Source organism: Lepidochelys olivacea (assembly GCF_965140295.1).
Source record: "Lepidochelys olivacea isolate rLepOli2 genome assembly, chromosome: 8".
NCBI classification, from domain to species: Eukaryota; Metazoa; Chordata; order Testudines; family Cheloniidae; genus Lepidochelys; species Lepidochelys olivacea.
In genome coordinates this window covers 70,836,005-70,859,643 of record NC_140418.1, presented here as the reverse complement: position 1 = coordinate 70,859,643, position 23,639 = coordinate 70,836,005, and the positions used below count along the sequence as shown (strand labels likewise).

General features: G+C 40.7%; 2 protein-coding genes across 3 annotated transcripts in view; both read left to right on the top strand.

Annotated features, from left to right (window-relative positions):
* Window positions 1–7,244, top strand: part of SLC35A3 (solute carrier family 35 member A3) — a 28,639-nt gene extending 21,395 nt beyond the window's left edge. The window contains exons 6-8 of the mRNA XM_084635940.1: window positions 387–505; window positions 3,526–3,659; window positions 5,709–7,244. Coding sequence (XP_084492066.1) covers window positions 387–505; window positions 3,526–3,659; window positions 5,709–5,799 — 344 coding nt within the window. The 3' untranslated portion in view covers window positions 5,800–7,244. The remainder of the gene's footprint in view (window positions 1–386; window positions 506–3,525; window positions 3,660–5,708) is intronic.
* Window positions 7,245–7,327: 83 nt separating this feature from the next.
* LOC311524642 (uncharacterized protein) lies at window positions 7,328–14,620 on the top strand. 2 transcript variants are annotated; one of them, XM_084635941.1, is made up of 4 exons: window positions 7,328–7,846; window positions 8,820–9,016; window positions 12,827–13,422; window positions 13,970–14,620. In XM_084635941.1, the coding sequence occupies exons 3-4, from the start codon at window positions 13,134–13,136 to the stop codon at window positions 14,332–14,334; spliced, it is 654 nt and encodes a 217-aa protein (XP_084492067.1). In that variant the 5' UTR covers window positions 7,328–7,846; window positions 8,820–9,016; window positions 12,827–13,133; the 3' UTR covers window positions 14,335–14,620. The 2 variants fall into 2 exon arrangements, with proteins under 2 accessions (XP_084492067.1, XP_084492068.1); XM_084635942.1 differs by lacking the exons at window positions 7,328–7,846; window positions 8,820–9,016 and adding an exon at window positions 10,477–10,874.
* Window positions 14,621–23,639: the final 9,019 nt, after the last annotated feature.

Genomic DNA, 23,639 nt, shown 5'->3' with positions numbered 1-23,639 from the left:
ATAATTTTTAAAATAAAAAAATCATTTGAGAGTATCTTTTCTAAAAATTATATCCATACACCAGAGTTATCTGCAGGCTTATATGTAAAGGAACAAGGGCCAAGAATACGTCGGTCTTATAATTGATCAAAAAATGATAAATGATCAAAATCTGTTATAAGAGGAAAAACTATTTAAAAAAAAAAAAAGTTCCTGTCAGATCCATTGGTTGGGTTTAAACATGGTTATTATATTGCAAACCAAGGCTTGATCTTGAAACTTGATTTACGTGGGCAGACCCTAGTAGTCATGCAGATCCAGTTATAGGAGTGGACACCGTCCCCCTTCCCCCCCCCCCCTTTTTTTTTTTTCATTTCAAGCTTTCAGGTCTGTCTTTTATCTTTTAGGATTTTTTGGTAGCATATTTGGATTGATGGGTGTGTACATATATGATGGAGAACTTCTGTCAAAGAATGGATTTTTTCAAGGATATAACAAACTTACCTGGATAGTTGTAGTTCTACAGGTAATGTATCTAAACCCATATGCTTACATAAAAGGCACTTGGAACCTATTCCCCCATAAATGCTTGGGGAAATTACACTGGTAGTTCCCATTAATGCTAATAGGAATTTTGCAAGTAAATGTCCCTTGCATTAGTGGCAAAATAAACCTCTAAATAGAGAAACTGCAAATTATTAGCAATCCCAGCATTGAGTTTTATCAAACATTCTGCACAATAAAATTCTATAACAATATTGATTTTGTAATATTAAAAAACAGATTAATAAAGAAAATAAAAGCTTACCAGCAATTACACAGCCTACCCTCATAACCACCTTTATGAGCCAAAAATGTAGTACACCCACTCAAAAGTAATGTCCTCTTGGTAATATAATCAGTGATCTCTATTCTACAGAAGGAGTTCTGTTGTCAATTGCTTTCATCTTCCATATCCACAACAGCATAAAATATACCTAATGCTTTTATATATAGCTAAAAACTTTTTAAGAAATGTGTGCAAAGATCTTGAAATAGATGTTACCACTGAAATCATCAATTACATATCACAGTTTCAGGTAAAAGCACCTTTAATCCTTGTCTGTGGTCTTCTGAAAGAATGCCTGCTCAGGTCTCAGGACTTTAGCCTTCAGCTCTCCTCTGATCAGGAGTCTGCACCCCCACTCTCTTCTGACCAGGATTTTAGGCTGCAGCTGCCTGTAGTTGCATTGTGCTTCTTTGCAAGCATGTCTGACCAGTGTCTAGCTCTTGCTCTCTGCTTTCTCGACGTGGTTAGTGTTCTTACTAGTGGTTACAAGTTACCACATAGTTCTTTCAAAGCAGAGCACATTTAATCTAGGATAAAAAACATTAAGAGAAAATTTATAGAACAAAAACAGGATCCCAAGCACTTGACCAGTAGCTCCCCATCAGTCCTGTGGAGACCCTGACAGACTCTAGTCTTTAATTGCAACCCTTCAACATGGTTGGGCCCTCCCTTGTCATTTGGTGGCCTCCTCTTCTTGTATTATGAGAAGAAGTAAATAACACTTCCTTATTTACTTTCTCTATACCACTCATGATTTTATAGACCTCTATCATATTCCCCCCTTAGTCACCTCTTTTCCAAGCTGAAAAATCCCAGTCTTATTAATCTCCTCATACTGAAGCCGTTCTATACCCATAATAATTTTTGCTGCCCTTTTCTGAACCTTTTCCAATTCCAATATATCTTTTTTGAGATGGAGTGACCACATCTGCATGCAGTATTCAAGGTGTGGGCCATGGATTTATATAGAGGCAATATGATATTTTCTGTCTTATTATCAATCCTTTTCTTGATGATGCCCAACATGGTTTGCTTTTTTGACTGTCGCTGCACATTGAGTGGATGATTTCAGAGAACTTTCCACAATGACTCCAAGATCTCTTTCTTGAGTGGTAACAGCTAATTTAGATCCCATCACTGTATATGTATAGTTATGAGTATGTTTTCCAATGTGGATTACTTTGCATTTATCAACATTAAATTTCATGTGCCATTTGTTGCCCAGTCACCCAGTTTTGTGACATCCTTTTGTAGCTCTTCGCAGTCTGCCTGGGACTTAACTATCTTGAGTAGTTTTGTATCATCTGCAAATTTTGCTACCTCACCGTTTATCTCTTTTTCCAGATAGTTTATGAATATGTTAACTAGGACTGGGCCCAGTACAGATCCCTGGGGGACACCACTATTTACCTCTCTCCATTCTGAAAACTGACCATTTATTCCTACCCTTTGTTTCCTATCTTTTAACCAGTTACCAATCTACGAGAGAATCTTCTGTCTTATCGCATGACTGCTTATTTTGCTTAAGTGCTTAAGAGTCTTTGGTGAAGGACCTTATCAAAGGCTTTCTGAAAATCTAAATACACTATATCCACTGAATCTCCTTTGTCTGCATGCTTGTTGACCCCCTCGGAGAATTCTAGTAGATTGGTGAGGCATGGTTTCCCTTTACAAAAACCATGTTGACTATTTCCCAACAAATTATGTTCATCTATGTGTCTGACAATTTTGTTCTTTACTATAGTTTCAACCAATTTGCCTGGTACTGAAGTGAGGCTTACTGGCCTGTAGTTGCCAAGGTCACCTCTGGAGCCCTTTTTAAAAATTGGCGTCACATTAGCTATCCTCCAGTCATTTGGTACAGAAGCTAATTTAAATGATAGGTTACAGACTACAGTTAGTAGTTCTGCAATTTCACATTTGGGTTCCTTCAGAACTCTTGGGTGAATACCATCAGGTCCTGGAGACTTATTACTGTTTAGTTTATCAATTTGTTCCAAAACCACCTCTAATGACAACTCAATTTGGGACAGTTCCTCAGATCTGTAACCCAAAAAGAATGGCTGAGGTTTGGGAATCTCCCTCACATCCTCAACAGTGAAGACGGATGCAAAGAATTCATTTAGTTTCTCTGCAATGGCCTTATCATCTTTGAGTGCTCCTTTAGCATCTCGATCATCCAGTGGCCCCACTGGTTGTTTAGCAGGCTTTCTGCTTCTGATGTATTTAAAAAAATTTTTGCTATTAGTTTTGGAGTCTTTTGGCTAGCTGTTCTTCAAATTCTTTTTTGGTCTTTCTAATTATATTTTTACACTTCATTTGCGAGAGTTTATGCTCTTTTCTATTTTCCTCATTAGGATTCATCTTCCACTTTTTAAAGGATGCCTTTTTGCCTCTCACTACTTCTTTTACATTGTTGTTTAACCACAGTGAATTCAAAGGAAGCTTCACCCTATGAGTTAGGAACATACAAATACATATAGCATGTATTGATACAAAGGTCTATAAATATTCCACTGGCTCATATCTTCTTGCCCTTCTCATTATAATGGTCTTTGAAATTTTCATGTTTTCAGGGCCTAGCTCAAACACACTGATTAACATTTCATAACTTTAAATACAATAGTCTGAAGATATGCCTGTGTTTGCCATATCTGTCATTTAAAAAAATATCTAAAATATGTGCTAATCTTAAGTGTCTTTCAAACTTTTTACAGGCACTGGGGGGCCTTGTGATTGCTGCTGTTATAAAATATGCAGACAATATTTTAAAAGGATTTGCAACATCTTTGTCAATTATATTGTCAACCTTGATCTCCTATTTCTGGCTGCAAGATTTTGTCCCAACCAGGTGAGAGTTATTGTCCATGCATACTTGAATATAAAAGTTGCTGAAAAATTAGGTACTTAGTGAGTATTGGTATATATAGAAGAATGGTTGAAATTATTTTTGAAGGGATTAGATGGATTCCTGAACTAAAATACAGAGTTAAGGATTCCAAACTTCATTTAATAACATGATAGTTCATTACATTTTGCTTAAGTATTGTAGTATAGGTGGCAAAATTATGTTTTCTCTGAGAGCTCTCCAACCAGAGCCCAGGAAGTGATGTAGAAATGAACTTCCTGCTGCTATTTTTCTCAAAGCACTCTGCCTTGATCTCTTTCCCTTCGTGCTTTTAGCTTGCTCTTTTCCTTCCTCTTTCTTCCCTGTTTGCCACCCCCGTTGTTTCAGCTTCCCCAAAACTTTGTTCAAGCATGTGGTTTCTCTCTGCCTGTTCCCCATCTCCTCTTCTCCCCTCTCCGCCACCCCCCCCCCCCGGGTTTTTAGTTTGTCCTTTCTTTATCTGGTTCTGTTTTCGTGTTTGTTTTTCTCTTTATCTGGTTCTACCCCACCAGCTCCTCAGTTTTTACCTTATCCCGCCAAAGTTTGTCCTTTCCCCGTTCCCAATTTTACACTTTATTTCTACCACTCACTGTTCTCCAGGGCCTGGGACTTCTCCGTACTTAGTAGCCTATATGCACTGCAGCACCAATGTCCAAACTGTGCTCCCCAATGGCGGTTCTTCACTCTCCCGGGTTCTTCAGACTGACTGCTGTTGCCTCTCCATGCTCGGTGTCACTTTTGTTCCCCTTTAGAGCAGCATACCAATCCCCAAGGTTGTCACAACAGTATTACCTGTCCTCCCCCCTCCAATGGCTATATCTCGTGTTCCTTGGGATATGATGAGTGATGATTTAATAATAATACCTAGCTCTTACAGAGTGCTTTACAAAAGAGGTAGGTACCATTATCCCCATTTTACAGATGGGGAAACTGGAACATGGGAGGGTGAAATGACTTACCCAAAGCCAGTGGCAGAGCCAGGAATATAATCCAGGTCTTCTGAGTTTCTTTTTGGAAAGAAAAAAAAATATCAGTCAACAAAGTACATAAAGTATGTATAGTACATAATTGTGTATGCCTATGAGCAGGCTAAATAAATTAGAGCTGGACTATAATGGAGTGCACCACTGTAATTTGGAGTGCACTTCCAAAATACTACATAGTATGTTCAGAAAACTCTAATTATCAAAATTTTACACATCTCCAAGGTAATGTTTTTTAAATATTTATATACTATCTTTGAGCTTAGATATTGCATTTCAAACGTTTCTCTATCTAGAAATTTGTAAAGTCTCCCTATAGTATTTGAGTACCAGTAGTTCATAAAAAAGATGCCTGTCTGTATGTATATATAATATAAAACGTGTAGTATGTATGTTTACATAAACACCATATTACAAAAGTTAAACCCTACCTACCCAAGAACCAGTTTAAATGTAACAACAACAATCTGGTTGTTGCTCATCTGTGTCCTTATATGATTTGGCACATTGTCTCCCATAACAGGGTTTAAAATAAACATATCCTAGCCTAGGTGTCTAATACAGAAAAACTTTAACACTGTTTGACACATTGCACATAGGACTGGCAAAACTATGTTAAAACATGGTTGGACAGCAAATATAACTACTGCGGATAGTTTTGCATGCTTATGTATTGTAGATAGGGAGACAAAAGGGACTAAGAATATGCAGCTAGATTGATTATCCTTTGGCAATTGCTTCCTGAAAAGACAATCCTGTTTAATCTTTGGAGTACTTCAGTGAAATATCATGTTTTTGACTTCACTGTTGATAGGTTCAGGCTTCTTAGTTCCTTTCCATCTCTCCCTATTCTCATGTTTAAGAATAATAGATGAGTAAGTTTCCAGTTCATTACAAATTGAAGGAACATATTTTTCCCCCACTAGAAATAATGTAGAGAATGAATGCCATTTCTCCTGACCGGATAATATAAATACAATTGTACTGACTGAAAAAAGTAACTTTTTTCTCCCCTCCCTATTCCATTCAGTGTCTTTTTCTTTGGAGCCATTCTTGTGATAGCAGCTACATTCCTATATGGTTATGATCCAAAACCTGCAGGAAATCCTATCAAGGCATAGCAGATTTCATTATCAGCCTGTTTCTCAAGACTCTGCATTAGGGACCTCAACAAGAATTCCATATGAAAGATTTCATCATGCACTGGAAGGAAAGGATCAATACACTGAATCTGAGCAAGAACATGTTAATGGTTTTGGAGAACCAAAGGGTTAAAGACAGAAAATAATGTATGTAAAGCTGATGAAAAAAATTAAAGGAGAAAGCCTAATACAAGTTGCTAATAAAAACTTGAAAGGAACAAAATGTTTCCAAGTAACTACAATTAGGAATGTTTACAGCTTGAACTTGAGGTTATATTAGATGATTTTACTGTTTTGATTGCTGCAGAAATATATCCTATGCACTCTTTGCAAGAGCACATGACAATATTTGTCAGACTGTATCTGTTTTTGCAAATTGATTATATTTAATGTTAGTAAATGTGTTTTTAACTGTTTGTCTATAGAGATCAAATTGAATATAATGGATCTTATTAGGGGTTCCTTATTAAAGCTGTGAAAACTGTGATTGAAAGACATTTTCACACATATCCAAGATTTTTATATTTATGGACGGCTGATTTTAATAAACAGAAATCTGAATTCTGTTGCTTAACTATATAAAGTTCTTATAAGGTCAAGGTTCTGACTTAAATCTGTAAAAGAGAGAAATTCAGAGTAAGGGCTAAACATTCCAACTTTAACTAAGGTGGTCGCTAGTATTATAAGCCATCTAATAACTCTGCATGAACACACACCATAGGTTCCAGCAATAACCCGGCACAACGGCATTGGTGTTAAAGATGAAGTGCTTGCTTGGGTAACATTCATTCCTTTATCCCTATTGATATAAATCAACTTCTTAGTATTACTTTAAAGTAGCTTTTATGGTTTGTTTGCTTTGGAGATTTTTTTTTAATTGTGATTTTAAAAAAAACAAAAACAAACACCTTAACAAATAAATGTTTTAAATTATTGTTATCTTTTACAGCTTGTTTTGGATCAATTATGGTATATAATGTATATACTGTAATGTACCGTATTACAAAGGGTTTTTTAAATGGGTGTTAACACATAAGACCTCCTCCAAGGCTGTTTAAGCAAGCCATTATATACAAATGTACGAGAGATTTTTTGTTTTGTTTTGTTTCAGGAGTCACTGAGCCAATAAACTAAATGGGTCTTCTGGAGCTATTCAGTCTAGTGTTAGAATTACATAATTAGAAAAAATGCTGATTATAGTAAACAAGAAAATAACGGGGAATAGTTATTGTGTAATAGATAAATAAAAACATATATTATCCTTTTTTACCTAAAAATACCAAAAGCAATTAGACCATGTTATGGACAAATCTCTTGCTAAATTATTTACGTATACCTATTTGTTCCACTCATAGTGTTCCCTTCTCCCCCCCCCCTCCCGAGGATTAAAAATAAATTGTTTTCATAAGACCTTTTATGACAAGTATTAATGTGGAGTGACTTCTTATCTAAGTATTACACTTGTGAAAGTATACATTTTTAATAGAAATGTTGACAGTCCCTTACCTGTAGCATCACAGGTAGTGAAAATCAAAGTATTTAATGTCACACATGTACAGGTAAGCAGAAATTAAAATTGTTGTTATGACAGAAGAGTTTTAAAAAATGTTTACCAAAGTATTGCAACCAGTTTTCCAAAATGTTTTAGTGATGGACTATAGAGAATTCCACAGAAAATGCTGTAAAATGCCATGAGATTTTAAAGTAAACTATTATAATGGTGAGGGCAAAATTCATTCTTATTTCTAGCAGGTAAGAATAATGCTTTTTTCTAGGTAATGATATGGATTAATTGACTTTAATCAAACTTTTGTGTTTACTACTAGGGAAATAGAATAGAGGACTCCCAAAATGTATGCAAGTGGTTGAACTAGAGATACTATCGGCTCTAAGATCTATGGATAATTGTTATGCTCTCTGATCTCCAGATCAAGGAATATCATACCTTCAAGACCTATTTTATAAGTTGTCATAAAGTGATTTACAAACTGGATCACTTCACTCACCACAGAAATGCACTGCTGAGGTAAAGTGTGGTAACTAACAGTGCCCAGCAATACTTACATAGCAGTTTAGGACAGGAAGTGAAGGATTCCTTGTCTTCTTGAAACTACATAAGGAATTTATGTAGTTGGAATACACTTACCTGACTTGGAACTTGCCCAGGACCATAATATCCTCAATTTCATGAGATTTACAGCAGTGGTAATTAGCAGGTGACTTCTATTGGCTAATCCATTGAGAAACTTCTTTCAATTTGAAGAAAAGCAAGGGAAAGTGTATTGGGGGACGAAGTGGAGACAAAAGGCACTGTGTTGTCAGACAATAGACAGTGATTGGCAGGGTCTGCTGTAAGAAATCCAGTCTTGCTTTTTCACCCAGGGCTGGACCAATATCACAACAAGTATCAGTTTAAAGGGAAGAACAGACACATATGATACTGTGAATAAAATAGGTCACCTCCGGGCTTTGGAAAACATCTCTCTGCTACATTAAGGGGCATATCCCGTTCCTGAGATACATGGAACCAATGTGGTTGCTGTGGAAAGGAATAGGGCAGGATTTGAAGAGGCTACACAGGTTGTCTGCATCTTGTGTGTGAAGCAATGCTGTGTGGAGGGCACAGTTACACTTTCTCACAGGAATAGTTTCACAGCCAGGTAGGATGACATGCAACTGTGGATTGACTGGCCATCCATTCCTATGGAGAAAGTACAGGAATTGCAGAACCATGGCCATTGCAGAGCATTCAGAAGCCTGAAAAGTAGCAGGGACATGGTGTGCTTTACACGTATCCCAAAGCTAATTTTTAGCACACAGACTAGCTTTCCAGGTCTAAGAGACTTTCTGAGCCATCTTTTCATTCTTTAGAATAGTCGATTAATTTAATTTGTATATTTAGGTAGCTTAGTACCAAGGTTTTATTTTAATATTTATAAAGTTATAGCGTGGTATTTATTTACAACAACATGAACGTGTGATTGTTTGTTTCTTGAAAGGCACACATTATGGAATTACCAGTATTTTATTTAATACTGTATTTGGAAATCACCTGAGGACCTCTAGAATGTTCAGCAACAGTAAACTGTCAGGCCAGCTAGAACAAAAGAAAAGCATCATTGCTTGAAACTACTGATATATGGAATTATCCTGCAAGTGAAATAAACCAGCAACTCAGTGGTGGGAAAATCATGAGGTAAAAAAAAAATTTTCTTCACAAATTGATATAATCTATCCACAAGTGCCCATTAAAACTGTTGTATCACAGAGAATTCAAATAAGTTTGGTTGTAGCTTTATTAAACTTATTTGTTTTTGACAAAGTACAACACAGTTGCTCTGTCACCAAGAATTTTGAAACCTGTGGGTAGATCATTAGATTGGTGGTCTAGTTCTTAATTATATAAAATAACTTGTTTCCTGTGACTTTTACCTTTCTCTTCATGAAGTGGATCTTGTGTTTTGGCATTATACTTACTTTTCAGGTACTTAGACCAGTGGTTCTCAACCAGGGGTACATGTACACCTGGGGCTATGCAGAGGCCTTCCAGGGGGTACATCAACTCACCTAGGTACTTGCCTAGTTTTACAACAGGCTACATACAAAGCACTAGTGAAGTCAGTACAAACTGAAATTTCATACAATCACTTATTTAAACTCCTCTGTATACTATACACTGAAATGTAAGTACAATATTTATATTTTATGATAAAAATGAGAAAGTAAGCAATTTTTCAGTAATAGTTTGCTGTGACATGTTTGCATTTTTATGTTTGATTTTGTAAGCAAGTACTTTTCAAGTCAGGTAAAACGTGGGGTACACAAAGCAGACTCACTCCTGAAAGGGGTACAGTAGTCTGGAAAGGTTGAGAGCCACTGACTTAGACGTCCTTTCTTTGGTTTGGGGAACATGTAATTGTTTGGGGATTTTTAACTTATTTTCATGAGTATAATTTAGAAGAACAAAAAAAGCAAACCAATTACATTCAACTGTTTTTCAATTGATAAATCAATCTTGGCATTTGTTATGCCACCGGTTCTCAAGCTTTAGCAACCCGAGAACCCCCATTTTGATTTAAAATTTGTCACGGACCTCTGGCTTGGCTTCTAATTTTCCCTGGGGGTGCTTAACCCCTGCTCAGCCCCCCACCATTGTACCTCTTCTGCCATAGCCCCAACCGCCCCCACCTCTTCTTGCTCCCGCTCCTCCCCCTCCCGTCCAGTGCCTCCTGCATGCCACAGAACAGCAGGAGGGAGGGGGTGCTGGCAGGGAAGGGAGGAGTTGATCAGCGGGACTGATGACCCCAGACATGACTCACGGACCCCCTAAAGTACCCTCATGAATCCAGTTTGAGAACTACTGTTATGCTATTCCTGTATTGCATATTTATCAAGACTTTTAATATTATTTCCTGATCAGCTATTCATCTTCTACTCCCTTGTAGTAAGATTTTCCCCTGATCAGTCACTGTCTCCAACACTGATCATGATTAATTTTGCTTTTGTATTACTGATATTATTTCCAGGCTAACATTATTGAGAAAGGGGTTATAATATTCCTTTTTCCTCCCCTCCTAAACTAGATATTTTCCTGTAATAATGGTAAATATAACATTACAAATCAAACTGCTTGTGTTACAGAAAACTTAAAGTAAAATAAATGTCTTTGGCACTCAGTTATTGTGTGAAGATCCAAGGAGTGATCCTAGACCTTTGTTTAACTGTCCTGCCCATTTGTAATGTTAATTTTTTTTCTATTGTAAGTCAATCCAGAACTAAGGAATTCCACTCTTCCCAGGTGAACACATTGTGTGTATTCATGCATACTTTAGTGCCTGAGAATCAAAAGACATTAGTGGGAAAGATATAGGGAGAAATAAAGCAAAATACACAGGTTCATACTGGATGACCTAAATGATCTCTTCTGACCCTTTTCTTTTTCAGCCAAATTCTTTCCTCCAATGAATTCACGGTTCCTACTAGAATCAGTGACAGCCACAAACCAAATTCTGCTCTTGTGCAATGCGACACCCATTCCTCAATGAGTGTTCCAGGTATGCATCCAAGGGCAGAATTTCTCCATCATGGTATATGATGGTGATAGTATTTAAAGGAGAAGGTGCAAAAAGCTTAGGCCTTGTACTTGCCTGTCCCATTCAAATACTAACCTACGTGTGAAAGGCTTTTCAGAGCTGATTACTGTTCCAAATGCCTGAGCCAGCCAGTCCTCCAAGATGTGTAGTTCAATGCAGTGGGAATCCCAGCAGGTAACCAGGCAAAGTTCTCCATCACTGTGACATATCATGACCCAAAAGCTGGTTTTGAGCATGGCCTAGAGAATCCTACTACTGATTCAGAAGCACCATTTTTGGTTTGGCCATTGTGGGATCTGCCCTCTCCCCTAGGGCCCCTGCTCTTTGGCGTTAGCTATAATTGTGAAGGGAGAGTGTGATGCCAGAGGCTAGAGCTAGGGCTGCTCTGTGAATCAGCTTGAAGGGGATGTAGATGTGACCAGCCATCCCCAACCCCCTGGAGACTAAGTGCGACAACTCTACTTTCATAAGGAGCTAGCAAGAGACCCCAGTTCACCTCTTGACTCAGGTAGCTGCTAGCACAACATGATCTTTGCTCCCAAGCTGCCAAACTGATGCTATTTTTAAAACATTCCCATACAGATTAATGTCAAATAAAGCAGTTCAAGTGCAGCATCTTAAGGAAAACTTTCAAATAACATATAATTTCCACATGCCTTTCATCCTAAAATGTGCAAGTAGATTATTGCAGCTTAGGTGAAACTCAAAAGTCCTCCAAGTGACAGAAACAAAGGGCTTTTCTCTTTTACACATTAGACAACAGTGAAAACTGTTGTATTTTTGCTCTTTCACTCCATTCTTTCCCATGCATTCTGGTTATTTTACCACTCTCTCCCACACCACCTCTTTATTTCTTTTCCAGATCATTAAAGTCTTTACTGCAAGTTTCTATGCTTAGAAAAAGCATTTGTTGTGTATGCTTAGGGGATTTGGATGAGGCTGTTTGTACTGAGTGGATGGTGGAAGACTGACATGCACATGATATATAAGAAACTAAGGGACAGATCCTTGATCCAAGGATGTATAAACAGGGTGACAGAGGTGAATTTACCTCTGTGTGCAGCATTGATGAGACCAGTCCGAGAATACCGCATCCAGTTCTGTGGTCCACATTTTGAAAAGGATGTTGATAAATGGAAAAAGTGCAGAAAAGAGCCACAGAAATTATTCAAGAGCTGAAGAAAATTCCTTACAGTGAGAAACTTAAAGAGCACAATCTGTTTAGCTCACCAAAGAGAAAACTGAGAGGTGACTTGATTACTGTTTATCAGTGCCTTCACAGGGAGAAAATACGGGGTACTAAAGGGCTCCTTAAACTAGTGGAGGAAGGCATAACAAAAACCAATGGCTGTAAGCTGAAGCCAGACCAATTCAAATCACATCAGGACTAGAGGCATTTCTGGAAAACATTCTTTAGTTGAACATAAGTTATCAGGCTCAGCACAGGGGTAACTAGGTGAAATTCTACAGCCTGTGTTATACAAGAGGTTAGATTAGTTGATCTAATGCTTCCTTCTAGCCTTAAAATCTCTTTAAAGTCTTGCTTTGCAGGTGTGGACAGTCCTTAGCCCTGGTCTACACTAGGAGTTTAGGTCGAAGTTAGCAGTATTAAATCGATGTAAACCTGCACCCGTCCACACGATGAAGCCCTTTTTTTCGACTTAAAGGGCTCTTAAAATCGATTTCCTTAATCCACCCCTGACAAGTGGATTAGTGCTTAAATCGGCCTTGCCAGGTCGAATTTGGGGTACTGTGGATGCAATTAGATGGTATTGGCCTCCGGGAGCTATCCCAGAGTGCTCTATTGTGACCGCTCTGGACAGCACTCTCAACTTAGATGCACTGGCCAGGTAGACAGGAAAAGGCCCGCAAACTTTTGAATTTCAATTTCCTGTTTGCATGGTCACCTGCAGCTTGCCACGCTGGCCAGAGCTCATCAGCAGAGGTGACCATGATGGAGTCCCAGAATCGCAAAAGAGCTCCAGCATGGACCGAACGGGAGGTACGGGATCTGATCGCTGTATGGGGAGAGGAATCTGTGCTATCAGAACTCCGTTCCAGTTTTCGAAATGCCAAAACATTTGTCAAAATCTCCCAGGGCATGAAGGACAGAGGCCATAACAGGGATCCGAAGCAATGCCACGTGAAACTTAAGGAGCTGAGGCAAGCCTACCAGAAAAGCAGAGAGGCAAACAGCTGCTCCGGGTCAGAGCCCCAAACATGCCCCAAACATATGATGAGCTGCATGCCATTTTAGGGGGTTCAGCCACCACTTCTCCAGCCGTGTTGTTTGACTCCTTCAATGGAGATGGAGGCAACACAGAAGCAGGTTTTGGGGACGAGGAAGATGATGATGATGATGAAGTTGTAGATAGCTCACAGCAAGCAAGTGGAGAAACCGGTTTTCCTGACAGCCAGGAACTGTTTCTCACCCTGGACCTGGAGGCAGTCCCCCCCGGACCCACCCAAGGCTGCCTCCTGGACCCGCCAGGCGGAGAAGGGACCTCTGGTGAGTGTACCTTTTAAAATACTGTGCATGGTTTAAAAGCAAGCATGTTTAATGATTAATTTGCTCTGGCATTTGCAGCTCTCCAGGATGTACTCCCAAAGCCTTTGCAAAAGGTTTCTGGGGAAGGCAGCCTTATTCCACCCCCCATGGTAGGAGACTTTACCACACCAGGCCAGTAGCACGTACTCGGGAATCATTGTAGAACAAAGCATTGCAGTGTATGTTTGCTGGCATTCAGACAACATCCGTTCTTTATCTCTCTGTTATCCTCAGGAGAGTGATATCATTCATGGTCACCTGGTTGAAATAGGGTGCTTTTCTTAAGGGGACATGCAGAGGTGCCCATTCCTGCTGGGCTGTTTGCCTGTGACTGAACAGAAATGTTCCCCACTGTTAGCCGGGGGGGGCAAAATGCGACCTTGGAACGAAAGCACATGTGCTGTATATGTAATGTTAACAGCAAGGTTTACTGTGAAAGAGTGTAGCCATTGTTCTAGAAAATGTGTCTTTTTAAATACCACTGCCTCTTTTTTTTTTTCTCCACCAGCTGCATGTGTTTCAGTGATCACAGGATCTTCTCCTTCCGAGAGGCTAGTGAAGATTAGAAGGCGAAAAAAACGCACTCGTGATGAAACGTTCTCTGAGCTCATGGTGTCCTCCCACACTGACATAGCACAAACGACTGTGTGGAGGCAGACAATGTCAGAGTGCAGGAAAGCACAATATGACCAGGAGGAGAGGTGGCGGGCTGAAGAGAGGACTGAAGCTCAAATGTGGCGGCAGTGTGATGAGAGGAGGCAGGATTCAATGCTGAGGCTGCTGGAGGATCAAACCAATATGCTCCAGCGTATGGTTGAGCTGCAGGAAAGGCAGCAGGAGCACAGACTGCCGCTACAGCCCCTGTGTAACTAACCGCCCTCCTCCCCCCCAGGTTCCATAGCCTCCTCATCCAGATGCCCAAGAAAGTGTTGGGGGGCCTCCGGCCACTCCACCCCAGAGGATTGCCCAAGCAACAGAAGGCTGGCATTCAATAAGTTTTAAAGTTTTAAACTTTTAAAGTGCTGTGTGGCCTTGTCCTTCCCTCCTCCACCACCCCTCCTGGTGCTTCTCTCCTCCACCACCCCTCCTGGGCTACCTTGGTAGTTATCCCCCTATTTGTGTGATGAATGAATAAAGAATGCATGAATGTGAAGCAACAGTGACTTTATTGCCTCTGACAGCGGTGATCAAAGGGAGGAGGGGAGGGTGGTTAGCTTACAGGGAAGTAGAGTGAACCAAGGGGCGGTGGGTTTCATCATGGAGAAACAAACAAAACTTTCACACCGTAGCCTGTCCAGTCATGAAACTGGTTTTCAAAGCTTCTCTGATGCGCACCGTGCCCTCCTGTGCTCTTCTAACCGCCCTGGTGTCTGGCTGTGCGAAACCAGCAGCCAGGCGATTTGCCTCAACCTCCCACCCCGCCATAAACGTCTCCCCCTTACTCTCACAGATATTATGGAGTGCACAGCAAGCAGTAATAACAGTGGGAATATTGGTTTCGCTGAGGTCTAAGCGAGTCAGTAAACTGCGCCAGCGCACTTTTAAACGTCCAAATGCACATTCTACCACCATTCTGCACTTGCTCAGCCTGTAGTTGAACAGCTCCTGACTGAAATGATCTGCCTGCACAGAATTCATTGCAAGAGCATGACCTGGGGTTCTAGAGTGTGCACAACGGTTGCAATCAGATGGCTTGCATTTGATGCAGATTTTATCTCCAAAACCAGCTGCAAAACTTTAAAATTCAGGATGTTGGTTAAGGGGGGGATTTTCTAAGGTGCCTAAGGGAATTAGGCTCCTAACTCCTATTGACTTAGCTCCCTTAGGCTCTTCTGAAACACCTACGTTAATGGTTTAAATTTCAATAGCCATTTTTGGCATTCATTCTCTTTTTTTATTTTCTATTCAATACTTTCACGCTTCTCCTGATGTGAGCAAGTAATTGCCTAGAGGACCTCTCCGAAATGGACCGTTTCATACTAAATAAATTGAAACCTGCAGAGTTTTTGGGTTGGAAGACTATATGAAAACAATGTGGATATAACACATGGATATAACATCATGCTCCCATTACAGAGCAGAGAATCATACACTTGGAAGGGACCTCGAGAGGTTATTTAGTCCAGTCCCATGCACTCAAGGCAGGACTAAGTATTCTCTAGACCATCCCTGACAGGTGTTTGTCCAACCTGCTCTTAAAAATCCCCAATGATGGAGATTCCACAACCCCCCTAGGCAATTTATTCCAGTGCTTAACCACTCTGACAGGAACTTTTTCCGAATGTCCAACCTAAACCACCCTGGCTGCAGTTTAAGCCCACTGTTTCTTGTCCTATCCTCAGAGGTTAAGAAGAACAATTTTTCTCCCTCCTCCTTGTAACAACCTTTTATGTACTTGAAAACTGTTATCATGTCCCCTCTCAGTCTTCTCTTCTCCAGATTAAACAAACCCAATTTTTTCAGTCTTCCCTCATAGGTCATGTTTTCTAGACCTTAATCATTTTTGTTGATCTTCTCTGGACTTTCTCCAGTTTGTCCACATCTTTCCTGATATGTGGTACCCAGAACTGGACACAATACTCCAGTTAAGGCCTAATGAGCATGGAGCGGAGCAGAGCAGAAGAATTATTTCTTGTCTTGCTTACAATACTCCTGCCAATACATCCCAGAATGATGTTTGCTTTTTTTGCAACAGTGTTACACTGTTGACTCATATTTAGCTTGTGATCCACTATGACCCCCCAGATCCCTTTCCACAGTACTCCTTCCTAGGCAGTCATTTCCCATTCTGTCAATTCTGTCAATAGTCAGCACAGAGGAAGATTAATTTAAGATAGGAAATCAGCAAAATAACCTTTAATCTTAAAAGCAGTATCAGTATTGAAGCCAAGCGTACAACATTTCTAGAACAGAGTGCAATGTGTTTGTCCTCCAGTTATCATTTAGGGGATGACTTGATTTCTCCTTTGGCTTTTGTCTTATTTTTCTTTAATGGACAGGTGTTTCCTTTTGTGATAATCAGTAAGGCCAAGAGAACAGTGCTTACTTCTTTCCCATTCTGGTCTTTTTGTGTGCTGGCACAGGGTGACATTTATGGGGAGATGGACCGAGCTTCCCCTGTGATTAATCTGAGGCTGTGGGACTAGGGATCAGCTGGTAGCCTGGCTGAAGGGCTACCAAGAGCTCAGTTGAGGGAGTGAACTGCAAGGAGCAGGGGAAAGAACCCAGTTATTAGCTGGCTCCCAGACGGCTTGGTAAATAAGAGCTGCAGGAAGGCTCCCACAGGAGTCCCTGGGTTAGTGCAATGACCTAGAGGGGCCAGGAAAAGCTTCTCGGAACTGTAGCATTGTTGGGCAGAGGAACTACTTTATTTTGATATTTTATGTAAGTTCGTGGTTAACCAATAAATTGTGTCCTGAGGCAAGGGCCTGAACTAGCTGCTGGCATGGCACTGATCCTTCGCTGGCTGGTGAGAGAGCCCACCAGCTAGCACATGTGTACAATGGTTGAGCGTCTAGCACACTGCACTGAACTCTTGATTAGTTCAAGACAAATAGTTCTGGCCAAAATATGGGCCAGCCCCAAGCCAGCCAGATTGAGTTGGTGGGACATTGTGAACGGGCATCAGTAGACATGTAGCATTGCACGTTGCAGTACAGACATTGTCAAGCCCAGCTTTCAACACAGAAGAGCATCTTCAGGAGCTGCTGCCACTTTGGGACGTGGCATGTCTCTGTGAACAATCAGAGGTCCGTGAACCACAGAAAGGGGAAATGCTGGCTTAGATCAATATTCATTAACCTTTCATGATCTGACATTTCTGTTTTACTTTAGGACTATTACTTGGAGGTTGCTACATCAACCCTTTTTTCAGAACTTGTTCAGACTGAAGTTTACATAGTTGGCGATGTCCAGTGTATTTAGGAAAACATTGCATTCCTTCATATGTTAGTAGGTAAAACCCTCTACGCTGAGACTGATGCAAGATTCCAGTTCATTCTGATCTGTTTTCAAATGGTAAAAGTGTATACGAAAAAGGGGCTTCTTGAAACAACACACTTGGGCTTTTTTCTTCAGGTTACATTGAACTTGCTGACAAAGGCCTCCACAGTCAATCTAAAAGATTATTCAGCCATTCATCTCTGTGCAGCCTTCTTTCAAGTTCTCACCATCAGAAGCATTTCTCAACATGTGCAAGTTGCCAGTTGCCTTCAAAAGGGAAGATTTTCATTAAAATTTGCATTTTTGAGCTACCCGCTCACTAGTGTTGCCCAAAGTAACATGGTTTGGGAATCAAGATGCCAGCAATTTAGCAGCCCATTGCTACACAGAGCTAACCAGTTTCCAGTCTTAGCATGGATTTACCAAATTTTAAAATACTTTTAGCGTTAGATGTTTCACTTATGGAACTTCCCTGTTGACAGTTTGATTGATTTTTTTCACTATTACTTTAGGTAGGTGGCACAAACATAGAAAAGTCCCTGTATGAAATTCCTTAGAAGGAAAATTCTAGTGAACTAATGCATTGTTTTAACACTATTTCTTCTGGCAAAGGCTACTTCTGTTGGCAGTCATTTGAGATTCTGAAGTTGGCCTACAGAAAGGCAAGGCTCCATTCTCTTTTAATTCTTCTTTGTAATCCTTGACCAAAAGGAATACAAATTAAATGGTTACTTTAGGGGGAAAAAAATCTCTGTAGCAATTCCTGACAAACAGTGGGATTTGCAGGAACTACACAAAGAAAATCTTATTCTGGTGTTTCCACCTCCTTGGACTCAGGTCTCTGAACCCACATGTTCCCCCACAGAGAGACAGGCACAGAGAAGGGAGCACTTCTCCCTTGCCTTAGTGCTGCTATTTCCATTTAAAAAACACCCTGTTACAATATTAACAACACTGAACCTTTATTCCATAGCAACACTATTCCTTTAATTCCTCAAAAGATGGATGTAGATGCCCTCTACACCAACGTTCCACACAAAGATGGACTATAAGCTATCAGGAACAGTATCTCCGATAATGTCATGGCAAACCTGGTGGCTGAACTTTGTGACTTTGTCCTCACCCACAACTATTTCACAATTGGGGACAATATATACCTTCAAGTCAGCAGCACTGCTATGGGTACCCGCATGGCCCCACATTATGCCAACATTTTTATGGCTGACTTAGAACAACGCTTCCTTAGCTCTCGTCCCCTAATGCCCCTACTCTACTTGCGTTACATTGATGACATCTTCATCATCTGGACCCATGGAAAAGAAGCCCTTGAGGAATTCCACCATGATTTCAACAATTTCCATCCCACCATCAACCTCAGCCTAGACCAATCCACACAAGCGGTCCATTTTCTGGACACTACTGTGCTAATAAGCGATGGTCACATAAACACCACCCTATACCAGAAACCTATTGACTGCTATTCCTACCTACATGCCTCCAGCTTCCATCCAAGACACACCACAAGATCCATTGTCTACAGCCAAGCTCTAAGATACAACCGCATTTGCTCCAACCCCTCAGACAGAGACAAACACTTACAAGATCTCTATCAAGGGTTCTTAAAACTACAATACCCACCTGCTGAAGTGAAGAAACAGATTGACAGAGCCAGAAGAGTATCCAGAAGTCACCTGCTACAGGACAGGCCCAACAAAGAAAATAACAGAAGGCCACTAGCTGTCATCTTCAGCCCCCAACTAAAACCTCTCCAGCGCATTATCAAAGATTTACAACCTATCCTGAAAAATGATCCCTCACTCTCACAGATCTTGGGAGACAGACCAGTCCTTGCTTACAGACAGGCCCCCAACCTGAAGCAAATATTCTTCAGCAACCATACACCACACAACAAAAACACTAACCCAGGAACCTATCCTTACAACAAAGCCCAATGCCAACTCTGTCCACATATTTATTCAAGGGACACCATCATAGGACCTAATTACATTAGCCATGCCATCAGGGGTTCGTTCACCTGCACATCTACCAATGTGATATATGCCATCATGTGCCAGCAATGTCCCTCTGCCATGTACATTGGCCAAACCAGACAGTCTCTACGCAGAAGAATAAATGGACACAAGTCTGACATCAGGAATCCTAACATTCAAAAACTGGTAGGAGAACACTTCATCAGAGAACATCTCTGGCCACTCAGTAAAAGACTTAAGGGTGGCAATTCTGCAACAGAAAAGCTTCAAAAACAGACTCCAACAAGAAACTGCTGAGCTTGAATTAATATGCAAACTAGATACTATTAACTTGGGTTTGAATAGAGACTGGGAGTGGCTGGGTCATTACACATATTGAATCTATTTCCCTTAGTTAAGTATCCTCACAACTTCTTGTCAACTGTCAAAATGGGCCATCATGATTATCACTACAAAAGTTTTTTTTCTCCTGCTGATAATAGCTCATCTTAACTAATTAGTCTCTCACAGTTTGTATGGCAACTCCCAACTTATCTGTATGTGTGTATATATATCTATATCTATATATCTTCTTACGAAATGTTCCATTCTATGCATCGGATGAAGTGGGCTGTAGCCCATGAAAAATTATGCTCAAATACATTTGTTAGTCTCTAAGGTGCCACAAGTACTCCTGTTCTTTTTTCAAAAGAAGCTGACAGGCTAGTTTCCATTGCCATCTACCATCTGTATTAGAAAATGAATCAAAACCAACCAGAGATTTTGGAACTGTAGATACTTTGCCAAGGGCTGTTATTGAGGCAAATGGCTTAGTACTATATGGTTTTTGTTTGTTTGCTTAAAGAATTGTGCATTTATAGAAATAAGAATAGCACCTATCTCTGTATACTAGGTGGGATAAAATTACAAGGGGGAACTACTGTATACTTCACTGCATAAAGTGTACTGCAGTATCAATTATTTATGAAAAGGTAATCATGGTAATGATGCATGTGCCCCAGAGAGGTTTGGGATGCTTTATATGTCTGGCAAGTGAGCAAAGAGGACAGTTATGTCAAAATCAGCACTACAGCTGGTGGGGTTTTGTTTTGGTTTGGCTTGGTTTTTGCTCAAACATTAGACTGAAACCATGGATTTTCCACCAAAATGAAAATGTTCATTTTGATAGAAATTTTGCAGATTTTCAGCGAAAGAACAAAAATGATTCCTTCCTTATTTTTATCTTTTGTAGTGGAATTCAGGCACACTCGGGGGCAGAAGGTGTCTTTGTACTTTGGCATAATTATGTCTCTTTGTACAGCCAAAGCATCTAACATTCACTCTCCAGATAAGTAAAGAGATCCATCTGAAAGACTTTTTTTGTCTTTTCTTTTGGGCCTGTATTTCAATTAGGTTTGTTAAAAGGTTTAGTGATGTAGTTTATTAATAATGAAAACTTCTTTTTATCCCAGCTCGAACAGTGTCCTGTACTTTTAGTGATCGTGTTAAAAGAACTCAAATTAACAAATTCCATCAGATTAAGGAGTCCATAGTGTCCCTTTGGTGTGTGACACACACTAAATCCATTACTGTTAATGGCAGTTACCTCTATAAATCAAAGGGAGAATAAAGCTTTAAAAGCCTAATTATTTATGGCATCAAATTACAGTAAAGTGGGGACAGCTTTAATTGTAGGTTTTCTAATCTCACGAGAGATCAGATGAATACCATGTTGAAGCTCATCAGGATTCTCTCGTCTCTACACATTTATTTATTAGTGATAGTATAGACCAAAGCTGACCCTAGACCAAATGGCGCCACAGTCAAGCAGTGTCTTTGGTGCCCCCCCCCCGCTCCATTTGTTAAACTTTTGAATACCTTATTTTTTATTGCATTTGCAGCCCATATCACAACTTTGATGCAGAAGTTGCATTCATAATTTATCCCTGTCACATAAGATGGACTTCAGAAAAGCAGACTTTGACTCCCTCAGGGAACTGATGGGCAGGATCCCCTGGGAAGCTAATATGAGCGGGAAAGCAGTTCAAGAGAGCTGGCTGTTTCTTAAAGAAGCTTTATTGAGGATGCCGAAAGAATAGCAAATATGGCAGGTGACCAGCTTGGCTTCACAGAGAAATCTTCGGTGAGCTTAAACACAAAAAGGAAGCTTACAAGAAGTGGAAACTTGGACAGATGACTAGGGAGGAGTATAAAAATATTGCTCAAGCATGCAGGGGTGTAATCAGGAAAGCCAAAGCACAACTGGAGTTGCAGCTTGCAAGGGATGTGAAGGGTAACAGGAAGGGTTTCTACAGGTATGTTAGGAAGAAGGTGGTCAGGGAAAGTATGGGACACTTACTGAATGGGGGAGGCAACCTAGTGACAGATGACGTGGAAAAAGCTGAAGTACTCAATGCTTTTTTTGCCTCGGTCTTCACAGACAAGGTCAGCTCCCAGACTGCTGCACTGGGCAGCATAGTATGGGGAGGAGTTAAGTTACCCTCAGTGGTGAAGGAACAGGTGAAGGACTATTTAGAAAAGCTGGACGTGCACAAGTCCATGGGTCCAGATCTAATGCATTGGAGGGTGCTAAGGGAGTTGGCTGATGTGACTGCAGATGTGATTGGCCATTATCTTTGAAAACTTGTGGCAATCGGGGGAGGTCCCAGACAATTGGAAAAAGGCAAATATAGTGCCCACCTTTTAAAAGGGAAGAGGGAGAATCCAGGGAACTACAGAGCAGTCAGCCTCACCTCAGTCCTTGGAAAAATCATGGAGCAGGTCCTCAAAGAATCCATTTTGAAGCACTTGGAGGAGAGAAAGGTGATCAGGAACAGTCAACATGGATTCACCAAAGGCAAGTCATGCCTGACCAACCTAGTTGCCTTCTACCATGAGATAACTGGCTCTCTGGATATGGGGAAAGCGGTGGACATGATATATCTTGACTTTAGCAAAGCTTTTGATACGGTCTCCCACAGTATTCTTGCCAGCAAGTTTAAAAAGTATGGATTGGATGAGTAGACTATAAGGTGGATAGAAAGCTGGCTAGATTGTTGGGCTCAATGGGTAGTGATCAATAGCTCGATGTCTAGGTGGCAGATGGTATCAAGTGGAATGCCCCAGGAATTGGTCCTGGGGCTGGTTTTGTTCATCTTCATTAATTGATCTGGAGGATGGGATGGATTGCACCCTTCACAAGTTCACAGATGACCCTAAGACGGGGGAGAGGTAGATATGCTGGAGGGTAGGGATAGGATCCAGAGTGTCCTTGACAAATTGGAGGATTGGGCCAAAAGAAATCTGAGGAGGTTCACCAAGGACAAGTGCAGAGTTCTGCACTTAGGACAGAAGAATCCCATGCACTGCTACAGGCTGGGGACCAACTGGCTAAGCTGCAGTTCTGCAGAAAAGGACCTGGGGATTACACTGGATGAGAAGCTGGATATGAGTCAGCAGTGTGCCCTCATTGCCAAGAAGGCCAATGACATATTGGGCTGTATTAATAGGAGCATTGCCAGATCGAAGGAAGTGATTATTCTTCTCTATTTGGAAGTGGTGAGGCCACATCTGGAGTCTGTGTCCAGTTTTGGCCCTCCCCCCCCCCCCCACTACAGAAAAGATCTGGACAAATTGGAGAGAGTTCAGTGGAGGGCAACAAAAATGATTAGGAGGCTGGGGCACATGACTTATGAGGAGAGGCTGAGGAAACTGGGCTTATTTAGTTTGCAGAAGAGACGAGTGAGGGGGGATTTGATAGCAGTCTTCAACTACTTGAAGGAGGGTTCCAAAAAGGATGAGCTAATCTGTTCTCAGTGGTAGCAGATGACAGTACAAGCAGCAATGGTCTCAAGTTGCAGTGGGGGAGGTCCAGGTTGGATATTAGGAAAAACTAGTTCACGAGGAGGGTGGTGAAGCACTGGAGTGGGTTACCTAGGGAGGTGGTGGAATCTCCATACTTAGAGGTTTTTAAGGCCTGGCTTGACAAAGCTCTGGCTGGGATGATTTAGTTGGGGTTGGTTCTGCTTTCAGCAGGGGGTTGGACTAGATGACCTCCTGAGGTCTCTTCCAACCCTAATCTATGATTCTGTGTGACATCAGAATCAACTTCCTGCAATGTTTTAGTATTATTTTTACTTAAATTGTCAGTTCAAGCTATGCCACTAACTTATTAGATTTCTCCTAAGGCCCATTAATATAGGCATAACTGCATCCACCTTGAGTTGTACCAGTATAACTCTGCTGGTTTTTTAAAAAATCATACAC

Coding starts and splice junctions, on each gene's coding strand:
- LOC311524642 (XM_084635941.1), top strand. CDS start 13,134: ATGCCCCAAACATATGATGAGCTGCATGCCATTTTAGGGGGTTCAGCC. Junction 13,423..13,969: donor AGGCGGAGAAGGGACCTCTG/GTGAGTGTACCT, acceptor TTTCTCCACCAG/CTGCATGTGTTTCAGTGATC.